Genomic DNA, 22054 nt, shown 5'->3' on the forward strand with positions numbered 1-22054 from the left:
GCTAGCTGCATTCGTTCGCTGTGCAGCGATGAGGCAAAAAAAGGCACTTCTGTGCATGCGTATGCGGCGCAATGCGCACGCGCGACGTACTATTACAACGAATTATGTAGTGTCTCACAGGCTCTAGCGAAGCATTTCAGTCGCACTGCTGGCCGCAGGGTGATTGACATGAAGTGGGCGTTTCTGGGTGTTAACTGATCGTTTTCAGGGAGTGTTCGAAAAAACGCAGGCGTGCCAGGAAAAACGCAGGCGTGGCTGGGCGAACGCAGGGCGTGTTTGTGACGTCAAAACAGGAACTGAACAGTCTGAAGTGATCGCAAGCGCTGAGTAGGTCTGGAGCTACTCTAAAACTGCACAAAAAAACTTTGCCGCCGCTCTGCCATCCTTTCATTCGCACTTCTGCTAAGCTAAAATACACTCCCAGTGGGCGGCGGCATAGCGTTTGCACGGCTGCTAAAAACTGCTAGCGAGCGAACAACTCGGAATGACCCCTGATGTTCTCAATTATTTTTCTTTTTAAATGTTCATTTGTTTTTGATGTGTAAGGCCTTCCGGGACGTTCCTCAACGACATCCTCACAACCCTCACTAAGGGGGACATGTACTAAGCAGTGATAAAAGCGGAGAAGTGAGCCAGTGGAGAAATTTCCCATGGCAACCAATCAGCTGCTCTGTACAATTGTATAGTATGCAAATTATAAATGTTAAGTCAATGCTGATTGGTTGCCATGGGCAACTTCTCCACTGGCTCACTTCTCCACTTTTATCACTGCTTAGTACATCTCCCGCTTAATCTTTTATGCCTCTCAAACAAATGTGCACGAGACCTACTCGGTTAGCATACGGAAAGATTCTGTGGGCGTTTTGTTCAATTTTACTAAACATGTTTAGATGTTGATCGGGTGTCCTTCCTTGGACCCTCGCCTGTTCTCCAGCGCAGTCATTCCGTGCATGGCTCAGCCGTCGGTACGCGAGGATGGCTCCCGAGGGCTGTTTCTCAGCCTGTGTCTCTACGGTGAAATTCCGATTACTTTTCCATCCATCAACATTTTTGTTTTTTCGCTATTAAAGCGCAGGGTCAGAGAGGAAGCCTCCAGTCAGTGTTTTATCATTGCCCGGACTTTACTACTCCCAGGGCGTAAATCTAGAACTCGGAATCGCAGTTCTCCGCGCGGTGCGCTGCATCCCCTCTCCACGTAATCAAATCCTCTGTCCCGCCCCGGGTTCCGCCGAGAAGCGGTTTTCTAGAAACCGCATGAGAAGATTCAGTATTGCACACTACAATTCCTCACTTATCTTTTAACGTCCTAAGAAAAAGGAAAAGAAAAACCCAATTTCAGGTTTCTATGGCGACCGGCGGAAAATTGAACGAGCTGTAATTGGGGGGGGGGGGGGGGGGGAAAGATTGGCCGTAATAAAAACCCCTCGTGGAATCTTTTTGCTATCTCAGTGCTGTAGCAGTGGAAGGGGGAGGTTTTATATAACTCTGATTTATACACAGCTCTGAGACTTGACGGACTGTGTGAGGCATTATATAACCTGCTTGTACACGTGATTTACTGATTTAAGTGTATTTTATCTACATTTCGGATAACGTGTAAGGGAGTAACTAGTACAGCGATGAGAATCGTATTTCGTAACTTGCATTAGGATGCGTGGGATAGCCTTGGAGTACGGCAGAATGCGTGATTTGGTTCTACGAAGCATTAATTAAAGAAAAACAATTCTCAGAAATGGGAGTACCTATGTTTTACTCAATCACTTTATACAAAACACGTCTTGTGTCATAGTTTTAAAGGGACTTGGTATTTGGGACACGTCTGGTTTCAGCTTTTCCAAACCGCAAATGCCACAAGCAGCGTCCATATCACGATGAGGGATTTGCTGAATTGCTGCGTCCCCGCTGTTCTGATGATTTCGTGGCACACGGCGCATTCCGAAGAACGACGTTCCAGAGGCTACCGCTATAATTTTCCATCCGGCTTTCGTCCAGTATGGATCTATATCTATTGCTCTATGGTCTGTATTAAATGCTCCGCAATGTGAGTTGGAACGCGTTACCCCATCATCGCCAGTTTTCATGTGCACGGGTAAAATTTGCCTTGTTGGCCGCAGAGCGTGACCATAGCGGCGGCTCTACACGCCGATGACCCATTCGTCAAGAACGACGGGGTCAGTGCGCCGTTTACTGGGAAGAGAGTATCCATGATGTCAGTGGTTCCTAGAGAATTTGTAGCTGCGTTTGCGGCACCATATACAGCGCATATATCCACAGCCGAACATGGCGGTGATATCCGATGGCACATCATGCTGAGTTGCATCGGCTCCAGTATGGCTGCTTGCAGTGTTGTGAGCAGTCTATAAAAGGTACCACGTGGCCACTTTATTTGATTGTTTTTTTTTTTTTTTTTTGTAGTAGGTTCCTTTATCTGGTATAAATTTCGACCCACCCCAGTTCCCCAATTCTATTCAGAGGGTGATTTGATAGGTATCTATGTATAAAGGTACCCAGAGGCGCTGAAATGATAAATACATAATTGGATGCCAGGTATCGTCACCGTATTTACCAGCAAAACCTGTTGCATTGTCCTTATTGCATTATCTGAATATGGGGGTCATTCCGAGTTGATCGCACGCTGCAACTTTTTGCTGCCCGTGCGATCAACTAGACGCCGCCTATGGGGGGGGGAGTGTTTTTTTGCATAGCAAGGCTGCGATCGCTTGTGCAGTCCTGCTATGCAAAACAATTTTGTGCAGAACAAGACCAGGGTATGAGTTACTTACCCTGTGCCATCAATCCAGCGTTGCAGGTCCCGGAATTGACGTCGGCCATGCGCCCTCCAAACGCCTGGACACGTCTGCGTTCGCCGCACCACACCCAGAAAACGGTCAGTTGACAACCCGGAACGCCTTCCTCTTGTCAATCTCGCTAGCGGCGTCGCTGCCCGGCGCCGGTCAACAACGCGCCTGCGCAATGCGGCCGCAGCGCATCCACAGTTCCGACCCGATCGCACGGCGTGTGATTGGGTCAGAGTGAGCCCCTGTGTTGCTGGGCTTTCAACTCCACATTTCTTTCCTGAATCTCCTCACTGGGTGCCTGTTACTGATGACAAGGCTGCTCCAACTCCTGAAATCCCAGAGAACCATCAAGGCCGACGTCAGGCCCGCAGGAAGCGCCACCTGCCCACGTGGGGCCTGTTCTAGGCCTCTCACTCCTACACGTCTCATTTTAATGAAAGTTTTCCTTGCAGTCTTACTGTAAACGCAGCAACATCTCCTCATTCTCAGGGGGCTCACTGGAAGCCGCAGAATGTATAACTATCTACCGCCTCCTTCATCCCAGCGCAACCTCTCTGCATATCTGCTCCCATCTCCCCATGTATAAACACTCAGGCCCAGGCTTGGCTCTATAGTCACAGTCCCGGCAGAGCTGAAGTGCTCTCTGTGCTGAGACGTGACGTGACGTAAGAGTCCTGTGCATGTAAGGCTCCTTTCTTAGTAACGCCGGTACTCCCATGCCTGAGAGATTGTACCCCTCCCCTTTAGAATGTAAGCTCTCACGAGCAGGGCCCTCTTCCCTCATGTGCTTACCCTTTTCTTACTTTAATAATCTTCAGCTGCACCAATTCCATCAGTCTTCTGCCACCTGATACTTATTCCAGTGTCATCTGCTGATGTAACTGTGTATTTACCCTGTGCTTGTCCTATATTGTCATCAACTGTAAGTAGCTGTTTTCCTGTTTGATTATTTATGTACTCTGTAATTGGGCGCTGCGGAACCCTTGTGGCGCCATATAAATAAAGGATGATGATAATAATAATAATAAAAGGGGGCCCGATTCAGTATGCATGCTGCAGTGGGTGCGCAGTCTGCGATTGCTTCCTGGTGAGATTTACGAGAAGCGTTGGGCTTGCGTCCGACTGAATCCGGGCCCCTTGGTTCTGGACTATTTTTAAAAGCCAGATCTGTAAGTTTCCTTTGTGGAGGAGAGTCTAGGTCTAGTTGGCAGTATGGGGCCCAATGCTAGTCTGCAGGTACAAGGATCTGCTAAATGAAAACTAGACTACAATGTATTAGAATATATAAATGCATAGGGGCAGACGTACTCAGGCTTGGAGAGAAAGTGGAGAGAGATAAAGTACCAGCGAATGCGCTGCTAGCTGCCTTGTTACAGGCTGTACTTGGGGGGGGGGGGGGAATGACAGGAACGAATTGGTTGGTACTTTATCTCTCGCCAAGGCTTAGTACATCTGGGGCATATGTACCAAGTCTTGTAGAGAGATAAAGGGGGTCATTCTGAGTTGATCGCTAGCTGCCGTTGTTCGCATTGCAGCGATCAGGCTAAAAATCGGCATTTCTGCGCATGCGTATGCACCGCAATGCGCATGCGCAACGTACGGGTACAAAGGCATCTGTTGTTTTTTACAGGTTCTAGCGAAGTTTTCAGTCGCACTGACGGCCGCAAGAAGATTGACAGGAAGAGGGCGTTTCTGGGTGTCAACTGACTGTTTTCAGGGAGTGTTTGGAAAAACGCAGGCGTGGCTGGGCGTTCGCTGGGCAGGTGTGTGACGTAAAATCCGGACATGAATAGGCTGAAGTGATCGCAAGCGCTGAGTAGGTTCAGAGCTACTCAGAAACTGCACAAACTGTTTTTGTAGAGCTCGCCTGCACAGGCGTTCGCACTTCTGCTAAGCTAAAATACACTCCCCAGTGGGCGGCGGCATAGCGTTTGCCCGGCTGCTAAAACTAGCTAGCGAGCGATCAACTCGGAATGACCCCCAAAGTTCCAACCAATTCGAGGATGCAGTGTTGCAATAACACAAAAGATACAAATAAAAATGAATGTGTGTGGGGACTTGAAACAAACTTTTTTTCCCCTCTTTTTCCAGTGACTGACACTTTATCCAAGAGCTAACAAGTCCTTACAACAGTGTGCTGCAGCCTGCCCCCAGGCCACGAGCGGGACACCCTGCACGGCTGGCTCCGTCACTGTAATCATACAGACATGGGATGAATTTTTAACGAATGCTCTTTGTATCACACGGGTCCTCTGACGGGGTGAATACACTTTAGGAATAATCCTGCGTGTGTGATTACGCCCCCCCCCCCCCCCCCCCCTCCTCATGCCCCTTCTACTACCCCCCTATACTCTCCGGGAATGGTTTCCTCACCCGTCTCATTATGCATCTGATCTGAAGGCTGTTTGTTTAGGATCCTGGAGCATGGGATTGAATTGCAGGTTGTCAGCAGTGTGAGCGGGGAGGGTCCCTGGTCCCCGGCACATGGAAACAGTCTCTCTCCAGCCGGGCCTGGGCTGTATTTGGCAGGGAGAACGCACATTAATGGAGCACAGATGGTTCCAATTGGTGTTTGGATTTGTTACATTTACACAGAGGAAAGTACGACGTTCGGTCATAGCCGCGGAACAGGTCTGTGTTACATTTGTCTCATGACCTGATACTGTTGGGTTGTACGGACAGATTTTAGGAGCAGGGGGTAGGAGTCTCTCTCTAGCCTGTGGCAGCGCCCATCACCCACTGGGAGTTCTTTTCATGACCCCAGTACGAGGGCATGGGGTTTCCTTGCAGATAAATAGCGGACAGAGGATGTAAATTGTGACTCAGCAGCTGATGGGGAACTACAAGAGCCAGCATGGCCTGCCAAGCACCGCAGCTTCAGAGCCGCAGATTTCCACATGCGATGGAGACAGTTCCTAAAGTACTACAGCAGGTGTGGGGAGCCTTTGGGAACCTCCAGCTGTTGTTGAACTACACACGCCAGCATGCCTTGCTACAGTTTTGCTATTTGGCTATGCTAAAACTGTTGCAGGGCATACTGGGATCTGTAGTTCAACAACAGCTGGAGGGCCGCAGGTGGGGAACTCCTGTACTACAGCGAGGATATCTGCGCCCTCTTTACTCCGATGTACCTGCTATGTCTTGTTTTTAAACTATTGTTTGCGTGAGTGTTACGCTTTTATGTTTAGCTTGCACTTACAGAGTTTGTACTTGCTTGTAATTGTACTTGGATTCGTACTTGTATGTTTTGTTATGTTTAGTGTCCGTGTGACTTGTGCGCTGATTGTTCGTGGCTGCAGAATTTGTGGCAACTGACAAGAAAAGTGATTTATGCTGATGTAGGTCAAAAAGCTAAAATTGCCAAGCACAGCATGCTTTTATTAAAGATCCCACCATTCCATACACGGCATATTTGTTACGTTTACGACTCCAATCCGGTTATTCAACATTGATACTCCTGTACTAGCTGGGAGAGGTGCAAGATATGGAAGCTTCTCCTTCTGGACCTGTTTCCTGGGATGGTAGAGGTAACGTGCCGGACCTGTTTAGTGTCTGCAATTCACCTGCATCGGGCTCAGAAGTTCTTTTTACCAGTAGTAGAGAGATTTATATGCATAATGCTGTCTAGTTCCCCATGACCAATGCTAGTAAATCCTGGTTTGTATTGCAGTGTACAGTGCTGTAGTATACTGTGGGATGAAGGTGGTCAGTCCGAGTTTATTGCACGTAGCAACTTTTTGCTGCTCGTGCGATCAACTAGACGCCGCCTATAGGGGAGTGTATTTTAGCAGAGCAGGGCTGCGATCACTTGTGCAGCCCTGCTAAAGTTTACTTACCCTGTGCGACGGATCCAGCGACGAAGGTCCCGGGATTGACGTCAGACATCCGCCGTCCAAACGCCTGGACACACCTGCGTTCGGATCTCCGCGCCAAACGGTGAGTATCCGCCCCGGAACGCCTTCCTGCTGTCAATCTCCTTGCGATCGTGCTAGCGATCACTTTCTTCTGGTCGTTGCCCGGTGACGGCCTGTCTGCAGTGTGTGTGTGTAAGTGACAGGTAATGTTGCAGACATCAGAGTCCTAGCCTTAGGCTCCGGTGATCAGTGAGCGGCATGGCGCCATTACTGCCGCATCCATTTACACCCACAGGCAGCGTTTCCCCTTATTTCAATTCCAGTGACTGTGAAAGCCTCCCCCTCAACCCCCACTCCTCCTCCTCACGGTGCTATTGTCTGTCTGGGTGGGATACGGTGGCGGCGTGGAGACCTCATGATTACCTGTAAATGAAGCAGTCACATACAGACGTCTGTTTATGCAATCAGGCAATAATGGCCCAGCTTCCACAAGACGCATGACATCCGATTGCTGATTGGTCACTGTAGTTCTTTGCCTAAATACCGTATTAGTAAATGGGCCTCCATGCTTGTTAAACCCATTTTTATTGAATGAAACGATTGGGCCTACGTGTCTGAGTAGCGTTGAAGTGTCTCTTCCCCCCCCCCCCCCCCCTCATTACCTACATGCCTATAGTATCTCTGTCTGTGCCTCTATGGCGGCTTCTATTGAGGTGACCCAAGTGTTCTTGAAATGAAAAAGGATTGAGCCTTATTTTCCTCATATATTTATAGGTTTGAAGCGACTCGTCTTCCCCTGTCCCGAGGGCTGACCATGACGTGACGTCCGAGCACTGCCGCACTAGACCGCCTCCTCCGAGCCGCATTATGGAGCTCAAGGTATGGGTGGACGGGGTCCAGAGGATCGTATGCGGAGTGACGGAGGTGACCACGTGCCAAGAAGTCGTCATCGCCCTGGCACAAGCGATCGGTAAGCCGCAAACAAGTTTTTCGCTTAGTTTGTTAAAGGGAAGTGTTTGCAAGAATACCCTAGAACTGTGACGCGTTTTAGCGATTGGCCGGCCAGGGGGACGTAGTTACCAAGAGTCTTTACATGGGATATAAGGATATATTTCTTTAACATTGTTACGTTGCTAGTAATACAGTGATATATGATATTGTTTTTCATGCTGCTACAACAGGTTACTTTTATTAATACAGTTACTCAGCAGATCTTGGGGATCATTGTTTTCCAACAACCAGCAAAATTGCGGCAGCAGAGGAAAAAGTCTGCTTGGCGTGGTGTTATTGTAGTGAGCAGGGAGAGAGGACAGCTACAGGGAACAGTGTTGGAGAAACGCGTGGGTCCTCCCAATGAGCACGATGGGGGGTTTTGGCCTCATCCTCTCATGCTTGTCCCGGTGTTATTCTAGTGAGCAGAGCAGGGAGAGAGACCAGCTACAGGGAACAGTGTTGGAGAAATGCGTGGGACCTCCTGATGAGCACAATTTGGTTATGGCCTCATCCTCTCATGCTTGTCCCGGTGTTATTCTAGTGAGCAGAGCAGGGAGAGAGGTCAGCTACAGGCAACAGTGTAGGAGAAACGCGTTGTACCTCCTGATGAGCACAATTTGGTTATGGCCTCATCCTCTTATGGTTGGCCATGCTACTTCTGGTACCAGAGCCCGCATAGGTTTCACATATATCCTTTATCATGATCTTGTGATGCAATGTTCCACTAGTGAGGTGTAAAAATGTTCTACCCCTGCTCTTTAGCAATTGCACATGGCGTTGGTTGATCAGCCCACCCTGGCACAGACCCTCCGTCCCCCTTCCCCATCCTCGCTTTGCGATGCCGAGACATCAGTGCGGTGTAATGAGGGAATTGGCTGCGGTGGTTGAGATGGAGAGTGTAGGTAAATATCTGTAATCATCTCCCTTGGGTACATTTATGGTTTATTAGTGTAGATGGCATTTTGTGCTATTATTAGCTGGAACTCTGCGTCTGTTTATAACCGTTACAGGACCTGATGTTTTCAAGCTTCTGCGTTTAATCCATAAAAAGAATTTCTCTCTCTCGCTCGGGGCGGATTGGTGCCTGGAAGTTTAGTCTGGGTGTCACGGGATCCCGCTCATCCGCCGGTCGTTCAGTCAGCGGGTGTCACCTGGGGAGAGTTACGCACAGTGTCCTAATCCAGGGAGCAGAGGGGTTAATTCTGGAGCCCGGACCCCAGGGACGAAAGGCAAAGCCGGAGATGTAATTCAGTATTTTGTCTGGTAAAGTGATGTCGGAGGAATGCGCCCGGTGGCAGGGAAACAGATGGTATACACATTTCTAGGGCACGGCTTTGCGAGAGCAGATGTGAGCGTATTCTCCACAGAGGCCGGGAGCGGCGTCCTGAGTGTGTGCGGCACCTGCGCAGGGTCTGTCCTGTACTCCTGCAGTCAGGGTGCTGACCCGCCTCGCCCTGTTTCTGTTATGCTGTATCTTACAACCACACCGGGAACATTCTGTAGAATCCAGAATCATTTGTTGCTTTAAAAATGTGTCCGGCTTATTGCAAATGGTGTCGGCGCCAAAACGATCTGTAATCGGCAGCAACATTCAGACTGATTCTGTCGGCCGTCTTCATAGTATAGTTTAGGAAATACAAAGGAACGTCGGCTGAGCGGCTTTGAGTCGCTGCGCAGTTATTGCAGTTACTCGAGCACTGGTTCTGTGGGCTTAATTCTCACCGGATCGCTGTTGTGCGAAATCGCACAGCGGCCGATATAGAATGACTGCGCATGCTTTGCAATGCGCACGCCCAAATAGTGACAGGATGGTGCAAACATTTTAATTGCTAGGCGTACGCAAGGTGACTGACAGGAAGAGGACGTTTGTCGGTGGTAACTGGCTGTTTTCTGGGAGTGTCAGGAAAAACGGAGGCGTGTCTAAGCGTTTTCAGGGCGGGTGTGTGACATCTGTATGGCACTGTGGGAGTAAGTCCTGGGCTACGCACAGGCTGCACAGACTGGAAAAATCATTAGATGGTGAGAGTTGTGAACGGATTTGCAGATGTCCGCTGTCTGATGTTTTCGCCCGGCATACGCTGGCATCCGCACACTTGCACGGGGCGGATTTTTACTCTCTCAGGGCGGCGACTATCTGCTCGCAGACTTCTGCATATTTGCAGAGGATCGATCAGGTCTGAATTAGGCCCTGTGTTGTATTACTGTGCGGCAATGACACAGAAGGGCCGTCCTCAGCCTCATTCACAGATTATGTTTATCCGAAATATTTCCTGTTTTCTAGCTGGAAGCTGCACCTGTGATCACTGCAAAGTTTCATCCATCTCGACGTCCTGTCTCTTGTCTTTACTGTCCTGCTGCATTGCCATATATTGCTGGCTGCTGCTAGGCTAGTCTTAATGCTAAGCGAGACTTGACTGCTGTGCAGGGTCCTTGTAGCTACACGATGGGCTGCACACACACTGGTTCCAAGCCAACAGAACATATCAGTGTTTCTCTATCGTCCTAGTGGATGCTGGGGTTCCTGAAAGGACCATGGGGAATAGCGGCTCCGCAGGAGACAGGGCACAAAAGTAAAGCTTTTCCGATCAGGTGGTGTGCACTGGCTCCTCCCCCTATGACCCTCCTCCAGACTCCAGTTAGATTTTTGTGCCCGGCCGAGAAGGGTGCAATTCTAGGTGGCTCTCCTAAAGAGCTGCTTAGAGAAAGTTTAGCTTAGGTTTTTTATTTTACAGTGAGTCCTGCTGGCAACAGGATCACTGCAACGAGGGACTGAGGGGAGAAGAAGTGAACTCACCTGCGTGCAGGATGGATTGGCTTCTTGGCTACTGGACATCAGCTCCAGAGGGACGATCACAGGTACAGCCTGGATGGTCACCGGAGCCGCGCCGCCGGCCCCCTTGCAGATGCTGAAGTTAGAAGAGGTCCAGAATCGGCGGCTGAAGACTCTGACAGTCTTCTAAAGGTAGCGCACAGCACTGCAGCTGTGCGCCATTTTCCTCTCAGCACACTTCACACGCTGTCACTGAGGGTGCAGGGCGCTGGGGGGGGGGCGCCCTGGGAGGCAAATGTAAACCTATATACTGGCTAAAAATACCTCACATATAGCCCCCAGAGGCTATATGGAGATATTTAACCCCTGCCAAACTTCACTAAAGAGCGGGAGACGAGCCCGCCGGAAAAGGGGCGGGGCCTATCTCCTCAGCACACAGCGCCATTTTTTCTCTCACAGAAAGGCTGGAGAGAAGGCTCCCAGGCTCTCCCCTGCACTGCACTACAGAAACAGGGTTTAAACAGAGAGGGGGGCACTAATTGGCGATATAAATATATATATAAAGATGCTATTAGGGAGAAACACTTATATAAGGTTGTCCCTATGTAATTATAGCGTTTTTTGGTGTGTGCTGGCAAACTCTCCCTCTGTCTCTCCAAAGGGCTAGTGGGGTCCTGTCCTCTGTCAGAGCATTCCAGGTGTGTGTGCTGTGTGTCGGTACGTGTGTGTCGACATGTATGAGGACGATGTTGGAGGAGGCGGAGAAATTGCCTGTAATGGTGATGTCACTCTCTAGGGAGTCGACACCGGAATGGATGGCTTATTTAGGGAATTACGTGAAAATGTCAACACGCTGCAAGGTCGGTTGACGACATGAGACGGCCGACAAACAATTAACGGACACTGAATCCAGTGTCGACGGTGAATAAACAAACGTATTCCTCATTAGGGCCACACGTTAAGGGCAATGAAGGAGGTGTTACATATTTCTGATACTACAAGTACCACAAAAAAGGGTATTATGTGGGAGTGAAAAAACTACCTGTAGTTTTTCCTGAATCAGATAAAATAAAATGAAGTGTGTGATGATGCGTGGGTTTACCCCGATAGCAAATATTGGCGTTATACCCTTTCCCGCCAGAAGTTAGGGCGCGTTGGGAAACACCCCTTAGGGTGGATAAGGCGCTCACACGCTTATCAAGTGGCGTTACCGTCTCCAGATACGGCCGCCCTCAAGGAGCCAGCTGATAGGCAGCTGGAAAAATATCCTAAAAAGTATATACACACATACGGTGGTTATACTGCGACCAGCGATCGCCATCAGCCTGGAGATGCAGTGCTGGGTTGGCTTGGTCGAATTCCCTGACTAAAAATATTTTATTGATATAGAGCATTTAATAGGATGCATTCTATATATATGTATGCGAGATGCACAGAGGGATATTTGCACTCTGGCATCAAGATAAATGCGTTGTCCATATCTCCCAGAAGATGTCATGGACACGACAGTGGTCAGGTGATACAGATCCCATACGGCACATGGAAGTATTGCCGTATAAAGGGAAGGAGTTATTTGGGGTCGGTCCATCGGACCTGGGGGCCACGGCTACAGCTGGGAAATCCAACCTTTTTACCCCAAGTTACATCTCAGCAGAAAAAGACACTGTCTTTTCAGCCTCAATCCTTCCGTTTCCCATGTGGGCAAGCGGGCAAAAGGCCAGTCATATCTGCCCAGACATAGAGGAAAGGGAAGTAGACTGCAGCAGGCAGCCCCTTCCCAGGAAAAGAAGCCCTCCACCGCGTCTGCCAAGTCCTCAGCGTGACGCTGGGGCCGTGCAAGCGGACTCAGGTGAGGTGGGGGGGTAGTCTCAAGAGTCTCAGCGCGCAGTGGGATCACTCGCAAGTTGACCCCTAGATCGTACAAGTATTATCCCAGGGGTACAGATTGGAGAGTCGAGACATTTTTTCCTCGCAGGTTCCTGAAGCCTGCTTTACCAACGGCTCCCTCCGACAGGGAGGCAGTATTGGGAAAAAATTCACAAGCTGTATTTCCAGCAGGTGATAATCAAAGTACCCCTCCTACAACAAGGAAAAGGGTATTAGTCTTCCACACTATATTGTGGTACTGAAGCCAGACGGCTTGGTGAGACATAGTCTAAATCTGAAATCTTTGAACACTTACATAAAAAGGTTCAAATCAAGATGGAGTCACTCAGAGCAGTGATAGAGAACCGGAAAAAGGGGACTATATGGTGTCCCTGGACATCAAGGATTACCTCCATGTCCAAATTTGCCCTTCTCAACAAGGGTACCTCTGGTTCGTGATACAGAACTGTCAATATCAGTTTCAGACGCTGCCGTTGAATTATCCACGGCACCCCGGGCCTTTACCAAGGTAATGGCCGAAAAGATGATTCTTAAAAGAAGAAAGGCATCTTAATTATCCCTTACTTGGACGATATCCTGAAAGGGGCAAGTTTCCAGAGAACAGTTGGAGGTCGGAAAAGAACTATCTAAAGTAGTTCTACGACAGCACGAGTGGATTCTAAATATTCCAAAAATCGCAGCTGTTTTCCGATGATACGTCTGCTGTTCCTAGGAATGATTCTGGGCATAGTCCAGAAAGAGGTATTTCTCCTGGAGGGGAAAGCCAGGGAGTTATCCGACCTAGTCAGAAACCTCCTAAAACCAGGCCAAGTATCAGTGCATCAATGCACAGGAGTCCTGGGAAAAATGGTGGCTTCTTACGAAGCGATTCCATTCGACAGGTCTCACGCAAAAACTTTTCAGGGGGATTTGCGGGACGAATGGTCCGGATCGCATCTTCAGATGCATCAGCGGATAACCCTGTCTCCAAGGACAAGGGTGTCTCTTCTGTGGGGGCTGCAGAGTGCTCATCTTCTAGAGGGCAGCACATTCAGCATTCAGGACTGTGTTCTGGTGACCACGGATGCCAGCCCGAGAGGCTGGGGAACAGTCACACAGGGAAGAAATTTCCAAGGAAGTGTGGTCAAGTCTGGAGATTTCTCTCCACATGAATATACTGGAGCTAAGGGCAATTTACGATGCTCTGAGCCTAGGAAGACCTCTGCTTCAAAGTCAACCGGTGCTGATCCAGTAGGACATCATCATGGCAGTCGCCCACGTAAACAGACGGGGCGGCACAAGAAGCAGGAGGGCAATGACAGCAAGGATTCTTCGCTGGGCGAAAAATCATGTGATAACACTGTCAGCAGTGTTCATTCCGGGAGTGGACAACTAGGAAGTTTTCCTCAGCATGAATGAATTCCACCCGGAAAAGTGGGAACTTCATCTGGAAGTTTCCACATGTTTGTAAACCGTTGGGAAAGACCAAAGGTGGTTATGATGGCGTCCCACATGAAGCGCCAGGTCTAGAGACCCTCAGGCAATAGCTGGGACGCTCTGGTAACACCGTGGGTGTACCAGTCGGTGTATGTGTTCCCTCCTCTGCCTTTCATACCCAGTGTATGGAGAATGATAGGAAGGAGAGGAGTAAGAACTATACTCGTGGCTCCGGTTTGGCCAAGAAGAACTTGGTACCCGGAACTTCAAGAGATACTAGAAAGGATCTTGATTCAGCAAGAATCATGTCTGTTCCATGACTTACCGCAGCCGCGTTGACGGGTGAACGCCGGATCCTAAGGGAAAAAGGCATTCCGGAAGAGGTCATCCCTACCCTGGTCAGAGCCAGGAAGGAGGTGACCGCACAACATTATCACTGCTTAGGTGAAAATGTGTTCCATGGTGTGAGGCCAGGAAGGCTCCACGGAAGAATTTCAACTAGGTTAATTCCTACATTTCCTGCAAACAGGAGTGTATATGGGTCTCAAATTGGGGTCCATTAAGGTTCAAATTTCGACCGGTCGATTTTCTTCCAGAAAGAAATTGGCTTCAGTTCCTGAAGTCCAGAAGTTGTTAAGGGAGTACTGCATATACAACCCCCTTTTTGATGTCTCCAGTGGCACTGGGCGATCTCAACGTAGTTTGGGATTCCTAAAATCACATTGGTTTTAACAACTCAAATCTGTGGATTTGATATATCTCACATGGAAAGCGACCATGCTGTTGGTCCTGACCTCGGCCAGGCGAGTGTCAGAATTGGCGGCTTTATCTCACAAAGCCATATCTGATTGTCCATTCGGACAGAGCAAAGCTGTGGACTCGTCCCCAGTTTCTCCCTAAGGTGGTGTCAGCGTTTCACCTGAACCAGCTTATTGTGGTACCTGCGGCTACTAGGGACTTGGAGGACTCCAAGTTGCTGGATGTTGTCAGGGCCCTGAAAATATAGTTTCCAGGTCGGCTGGAGTCAGGAAATCTGACTTGCTGTTTATCCTGTATGCACCCAACAAGCTGGGTGCTCCTGCTTCTAAGCAGACTATTGCTCGTTGGATTTGTAGTACAATTCAGCTTGCACATTCTGTGGCAGGCTTGCCACAGCAAAAAAAAAAAAAAAAAAAAAAAATATGTAAATGCCCATTCCACAAGGAAGGTGGGCTCATCTTGGGCGGCTGCCCGAGGGGTCTCGGCATTACAACTCTGCCGAGCAGCTACGTGGTCGGGGGAGAACACGTTTGTAAAATTCTACAAATTTGATACCCTGGCAAAAAGAGGACCTGGAGTTCTCTCATTCGGTCCTGCAGAGTCATCCGCACTCTCCCGCCCGTTTGGGAGCTTTGGTATAATCCCCATGGTCCTTTCAGGAACCCCAGCATCCACTAGGACGATAGAGAAAATAAGAATTTACTTACCGATAATTCTATTTCTCGGAGTCCGTAGTGGATGCTGGGCGCCCATCCCAAGTGCGGATTATTCTGCAATACTTGTACATAGTTATTGTTACAAAAATCGGGTTATTGTTGTAGGAAGCCGTCTTTCAGAGGCTCCTTTTGTTATCATACTGTTAACTGGGTTTAGATCACAAGTTGTACGGTGTGATTGGTGTGGCTGGTATGAGTCTTACCCGGGATTCAAAATTCCTCCCTTATTGTGTACGCTCGTCCGGGCACAGTACCTAACTGGAGTCTGGAGGAGGGTCATAGGGGGAGGAGCCAGTGCACACCACCTGATCGGAAAAGCTTTACTTTTGTGCCCTGTCTCCTGCGGAGCCGCTATTCCCCATGGTCCTTTCAGGAACCCCAGCATCCACTACGGACTCCGAGAAATAGAATTATCGGTAAGTAAATTCTTATTTTTCCAACTGCGATAGCGTCGAACTTGCTAAAAAGTTACACAGTGCCAGCGTCCCACGGCGGAGTCCCAGTGGTAATTAATTAGTCCTCTTCAATCCATGTAGGCACCCATGAAAGTGGGACCATCAGTTTTCAAAATGATGGACAACCCACCACTTAGTAAATTTACCCCTTAGCCAGACATTAGCAGGGTATACAGAGGACGAGTTTTACAATCCGCACCTAAATAGATTGGCAATATGTTGCCATTAAATAATGATTGTTCCTTTTAGAGAGTTAAAAGATTTCAAAGAGAAATATTAAGACGATAGCGTTGATTTGAAAGCACGTGACGTTTGTCGTATAACATCAAATAATGCTTGAAAAGGTTTTGGATTGATGTATTAAAGCTGATTGGTTGGTACATATCTCTCTCCAAGTTTTGACACCTCTCCCCCATAGAGAAATACATGAGAGTGCCAGAGAGGCCCTCTCACCTGCCTGAATGCCGGTACATGGTTATTATGTATCGGGCCGGTTTTGCTCTCTGTAGCGGAGCTCCAGCAGAACAGAGTGCAACAGTTTTATCTGATTCGATACTTTTAATAATCATCCAAAGTTAATGTTAATAAGCATTACAGGTCACTTACAAAGCGTGAAATGACCGCAGTGCAGCGTGAAATGACCGCAGTGCAGCGTGAAAGCCTCGTGGCGCAGTTTTACCTAGGTTCTCGTCACAGCGCTTTGATTTACTGATCAAGAGCAAATAATATATTAAGTTGGGGGTGAGGTGGACGTAGACTGGAGCTCCGTTTCTGACGGGTGGAAGAGATTTCAGGATTTGCTGTCTCTGATACAACGGTCATGTTCTCCACTCTACACCGTTATATTGCGGGCAGATGTGTTTGTGCTGAGACTTTCTTGGTTCTTAGGGCCTAATTCAGACCTGATCGTAGTAGCAACTTTGTTAGCAGATGGGCAAAACCATGTGCACTGCAGGTGGGGCAGATGTAACATGTGCAGAGAGAGTTAGATTTGGGTGGGTTATTTTGTTTCTGTGCAGGCTAAATACTGGCTGCTTTATTTTTCTCTAACGTCCTAAGTGGATGCTGGGGACTCCGTAAGGACCATGGGGAATAGCGGCTCCGCAGGAGACTGGGCACAAAAGTAAAGCTTTAGAACTACCTGGTGTACACTGGCTCCTCCCCCTATGACCCTCCTCCAAGCCTCAGTTAGGATTTTGTGCCCGAACGAGAAGGGTGCACACTAGGTGGCTCTCCTGAGCTGCTTAGTGAAAAGTTTAGTTTTAGGTTTTTTATTTTCAGTGAGACCTGCTGGCAACAGGCTCACTGCATCGAGGGACTAAGGGGAGAAGAAGCGAACTCACCTGCGTGCAGAGTGGATTGGGCTTCTTAGGCTACTGGACATTAGCTCCAGAGGGACGATCACAGGCCCAGCCATGGATGGGTCCCAGAGCCGCGCCGCCGGCCCCCTTACAGAGCCAGAAGACAGAAGAGGTCCGGAAAATCGGCGGCAGAAGACGTCCTGTCTTCAACAAGGTAGCGCACAGCACTGCAGCTGTGCGCCATTGCTCTCAGCACACTTCACACTCCGGTCACTGAGGGTGCAGGGCGCTGGGGGGGGGGGCGCCCTGAGACGCAATAAAAACACCTTGGATGGCAAAAAATGCATCACATATAGCTCCTGGGCTATATGGATGCATTTAACCCCTGCCAGAATACATAGAAAAATGGGAGATAGGCTCCGCCCCCTTATCGGCGGCCTTATCTCCTCAGCACACTGGCGCCATTTTCCCTCACAGCTCCGTTGGAGGGAAGCTCCCTGGCTCTCCCCTGCAGTCACTACACTACAGAAAGGGTTAAAAAAGAGAGAGGGGGCACTAATTACGCGCAGTATTAAATAAAACAGCAGCTATAAGGGGAAAAACACTTAGGGGGTCGACACCTGAGTGGATGAACTGTTGGAAGGAATAACGTGACAGTGTCAGCTCTGTATAAAAGACAGTGGTTGACATGAGACAGCCGGCTACTCAGCTTGTGCCTGTCCAGACGTCTCATAGGCCGTCAGGGGCTCTAAAGCGCCCGTTACCTCAGATGGCAGATATAGACGCCGACACGGATACTGACTCCAGTGTCGACGGTGAAGAGACAAATGTGACTTCCAGTAGGGCCACACGTTACATGATTGAGGCAATGAAAAATGTTTACACATTTCTGATAATACGAGTACCACCAAAAAGGGGTATTATGTTCGGTGAGGAAAAACTACCTGTAGTTTTCCTGAATCTGAGAAATTAAATGAGGTGTGTGATGATGCGTGGGTTTCCCCCGATAACAACTGATAATTTCTAAAATGTTATTGGCATTATATCCTTTCCCGCCAGAGGTTAGGGTGCGTTGGGAAACACCCCCTAGGGTGGATAAAGCGCTCACACGATTGTAAGGGCTCTACCCTCTCCTGAGATGGCCGCCCTTAAGGATCCTGCTGATAGAAAGCAGGAGGGTATCCTAAAATGTATTTACACACATACTGGTGTTATACTGCGACCAGCAATCGCCTCAGCCTGGATGTGCAGTGCTGGGTTGGCGTGGTCGGATTCCCTGACTGAAAATATTGATACCCTAGATAGGGACAGTATATTTTTGCCTATAGAGCATTTAAAAGATGCATTTCTATATATGCGTGATGCACAGCGGAATATTTGCCGACTGGCATCAAGTCTAAGTGCGTTGTCCATTTCTACCAGTAGAGGGTTATGGACACGACAGTGGTCAGGTGATGCGGATTTCAAACGGCATTTGGAAGTATTGCCTTATTAAGGGGAGGAGTTATTTGGGGTCGGTCTTTCAGACCTGGTGGCCACGGCAACAGCTGGGAAATCCACGTTTGTACCCCAGGTCGCCTCTCAACATGAGAAGACGCCGTATTATCAGGCGCAGTCTTTTCGTGGACAAGCGGGCAAAAGGTTCCTCATTTCTGCCCCGTGACAGAGGGAGAGGAAAAAAGGCTGCAGAAATCAGCCAGTTCCCAGGAACAGAAACCCTCTCCCGCCTCTGCCAAGCCCTCAGTATGACGCTGGGGCTTTACAAGCAGAATCAGGCACGGTGGGGGGCCCGTCTCAATGAATTTCAGCGCGCAGTGGGCTCACTCGCAAGTAGACCCCTGGATCCTTCAGGTGATATCTCAGGGGTACAAATTGGAATTCGAGACGTCTCCCCCTCGCCGTTTCCTAAAGTCGGCTTTACCGATGTCTCCTTCTGACAGGGAGACAGTTTTGGAAGCCATTCACAAGCTGTATTCCCAGCAGGTGATAATCAAGGTACCCCTCCTGCAACAGGGAACAGGGTATTATTCCACACTGTTGTGGTACCGAAGCCGGACGGCTCGGTGAGACCGATTCTAAATCTAAAATCTTTGAACACTTACATACAGAGGTTCAAATTCAAGATTGAGTCACTCAGAGCAGTGATTGCGAACCTGGAAGAAGGGGACTACATGATGTCTCGGGACATCAAGGATGCTTACCTTCATGTCCAAATTTACCCTTCTCACCAAGGGTACCTCAGGTTTATGGTACAGAACTGTCACTATCACCACGGCACCCTGGGTCTTTACCAAGGTAATGGCCGAAATGATGATATTCCTTCGAAGGAAGGGAATTTTAGTTATCCCTTACTTGGACGATTCCCTGATAAGGGTAAGATCCAGGGAACAGTTGGAGGTCGGTGTAGCACTATCTCAGGTAGTGTTGCGGCAGCACGATTGGATTCTCAATATTCCAAAATCGCAGCTGGTTCCGACGACTCGTCTTCTGTTCCTAGGGATGATCCTGGACACAGTCCAGAAAAAGGTGTTTCTCCCGGAGGAGAAAGCCAGGGAGTTATCAGAGCTAGTCAGGAACCTCCTAAAACCGAGCCAAGTCTCAGTGCATCAATGCACAAGGGTTCTGGGTAAAATGGTGGCTTCCTACGAAGCAATCCCATTTGGCAGATTCCACGCAAGGACTTTCCAGTGGGACCTGCTGGACAAATGGTCCGGGTCGCATCTTCAGATGCATCAGCGGATAACCCTGTCACCAAGAACAAGGGTGTCCCTCCTGTGGTGGTTGCAGAGTGCTCATCTTCTAGAGGGCCGCAGATTCGGCATTCAGGACTGGGTCCTGGTGACCACGGATGCCAGCCTGCGAGGCTGGGGAGCAGTCACACAGGGAAGGAATTTCCAGGGCTTATGGTCAAGCCTGGAGACATCACTTCACATAAATATCCTGAAGCTAAGGGCCATTTACAATGCTCTAAGCTTAGCAAGACCTCTGCTTCAAGGTCAGCCGGTGTTGATCCAGTCGGACAACATCACGGCAGTCACCCACGTAAACAGACAGGGTGGCACAAGAAGCAGGAGGGCAATGGCAGAAGCTGCAAGGATTCTAAGCTGGGCGGAAAATCATGTGATAGCACTGTCAGCAATTCCGGGAGTGGACAACTGGGAAGCAGACTTCCTCAGCAGACACGACCTCCACCCGGGAGAGTGGGGACTTCACCCAGAAGTCTTCCACATGATTATAAACCGTTGGGAAAAACTCGACAGGTATTGCGCCAGGTCAAGGGACCCTCAGGCAATAGCTGTAGACGCTCTGGTAACACCGTGGGTGTACCAGTCAGTGTATGTGTTCCCTCATCTGCCTCTCATACCCAAGGTACTGAGATTGATAAGATGGAGAGGAGTAAGCACTATATTCGTGGCTCCGGATTGGCCAAAAAGGACTTGGTAACCGGAACTTCAAGAGATGCTCACGCAGGATCCGTGGCCTCTACCTCTAAGAAGGGACCTGCTCCAGCAAGGACCCTGTCTGTTCCAAGACTTACCGCGGCTGCGTTTGACGGCATGGCGGTTGAACGCCGGATCCTGAAGGAAAAAAGGCATTCCGGATGAAGTCATCCCTATCCTGATCAAAGCCAGGAAGGATGTAACCGCAAAACATTATCACCGCATTTGGCGAAAATATGTTGCGTGGTGCGAGGCCAGTAAGGCCCGACGGAGGAAATTCAACTGGGTCGATTCCTACATTTCCTGCAAACAGGAGTGTCTATGGGCCTGAAATTGGGGTCCATTAAGGTTCAAATTTCGGCCCTGTCAATTTTCTTCCAAAAAAAACTAGCTTCAGTCCCTGAAGTTCAGACGTTGTAAAAGGGGTACTGCATATACAGCCTCCTTTTGTGCCTCCAGTGGCACCTTGGGATCTCAATGTAGTTTTTGGGTTCCAAAAAGTCACATTGGTTTGAACCACTTAAATCTGTGGAGTTAAAATATCTCACATGGAAAGTGGTCATGCTGTTGGCCCTGGCCTGGGCCAGGCGCGTGTCAGAATTGGCGGCTTTATCCTGTAAAAGCCCTTATCTGATTTTCCATTCGGACAGGGTGGAATTGAGGACTCGTCCTCAGTTTCTCCCTAAGGTGGTTTCAGCGTTTCACCTGAACCAACCTATTGTGGTGCCTGCGGCTACTAGGGACTTGGAGGACTCCAAGTTGCTAGACGTTGTCAGGGCCCTGAAAATATATATTTCCAGGACGGCTGGAGTCAGAAAATCTGACTCGCTGTTTATCCTGTATGCACCCAACAAGCTGGGTGCTCCTGCTTCTAAGCAGACTATTGCTCGTTGGATTTGTAGTACAATTCAGCTTGCACATTCTGTGGCAGGCCTGCCACAGCCAAAAATCTGTAAATGCCCACTCCACAAGGAAGATGGGCTCATCTTGGGCGGCTGCCCGAGGGGTCTCGGCTTTACAACTTTGCCGAGCAGCTACTTGGTCAGGAGCAAATACGTTTGTAAAATTCTACAAAATTGATACCCTGGCTGAGGAGGACCTGGAGTTCTCTCATTTGGTGCTGCAGAGTCATCCGCACTCTCCCGCCCGTTTGGGAGCTTTGGTATAATCCCCATGGTCCTTACGGAGTCCCCAGCATCCACTTAGGACGTTAGAGAAAATAAGAATTTACTTACCGATAATTCTATTTCTCGTAGTCCGTAGTGGATGCTGGGCGCCCATCCCAAGTGCGGATTGTCTGCAATACTGGTACATAGTTATTGTTACTAAAAAATCGGGTTATTGTTGTTGTGAGCCATCTTTTCAGAGGCTCCTCTGTTTATCATGCTGTTAACTGGGTTTAGATCACGAGTTGTACGGTGTGATTGGTGTGGCTGGTATGAGTCTTACCCGGGATTCAAAATCCTTCCTTATTGTGTACGCTCGTCCGGGCACAGTATCCTAGCTGAGGCTTGGAGGAGGGTCATAGGGGGAGGAGCCAGTGCACACCAGGTAGTTCTAAAGCTTTACTTTTGTGCCCAGTCTCCTGCGGAGCCGCTATTCCCCATGGTCCTTACGGAGTCCCCAGCATCCACTACGGACTACGAGAAATAGAATTATCGGTAA

The 22054-nt window shown here is 49.1% G+C and overlaps 1 protein-coding gene across 3 annotated transcripts in view; it reads left to right on the forward strand.

The window, feature by feature from the left end:
- Positions 1-22054, forward strand: part of RASSF8 (Ras association domain family member 8) — a 109407-nt gene that overhangs the window by 48497 nt on the left and 38856 nt on the right. For all 3 annotated transcript variants that reach the window (XM_063929099.1, XM_063929097.1, XM_063929098.1), the window contains exon 2: positions 7427-7622. In XM_063929099.1, the coding sequence (XP_063785169.1) occupies positions 7520-7622 (103 nt within the window). In that variant the 5' untranslated portion in view covers positions 7427-7519. The remainder of the gene's footprint in view (positions 1-7426; positions 7623-22054) is intronic.

The sequence above is a fragment of the Pseudophryne corroboree genome, chromosome 6 (assembly GCF_028390025.1).
Source record: "Pseudophryne corroboree isolate aPseCor3 chromosome 6, aPseCor3.hap2, whole genome shotgun sequence".
In the NCBI taxonomy this organism is placed as follows: domain Eukaryota; kingdom Metazoa; phylum Chordata; class Amphibia; order Anura; family Myobatrachidae; genus Pseudophryne; species Pseudophryne corroboree.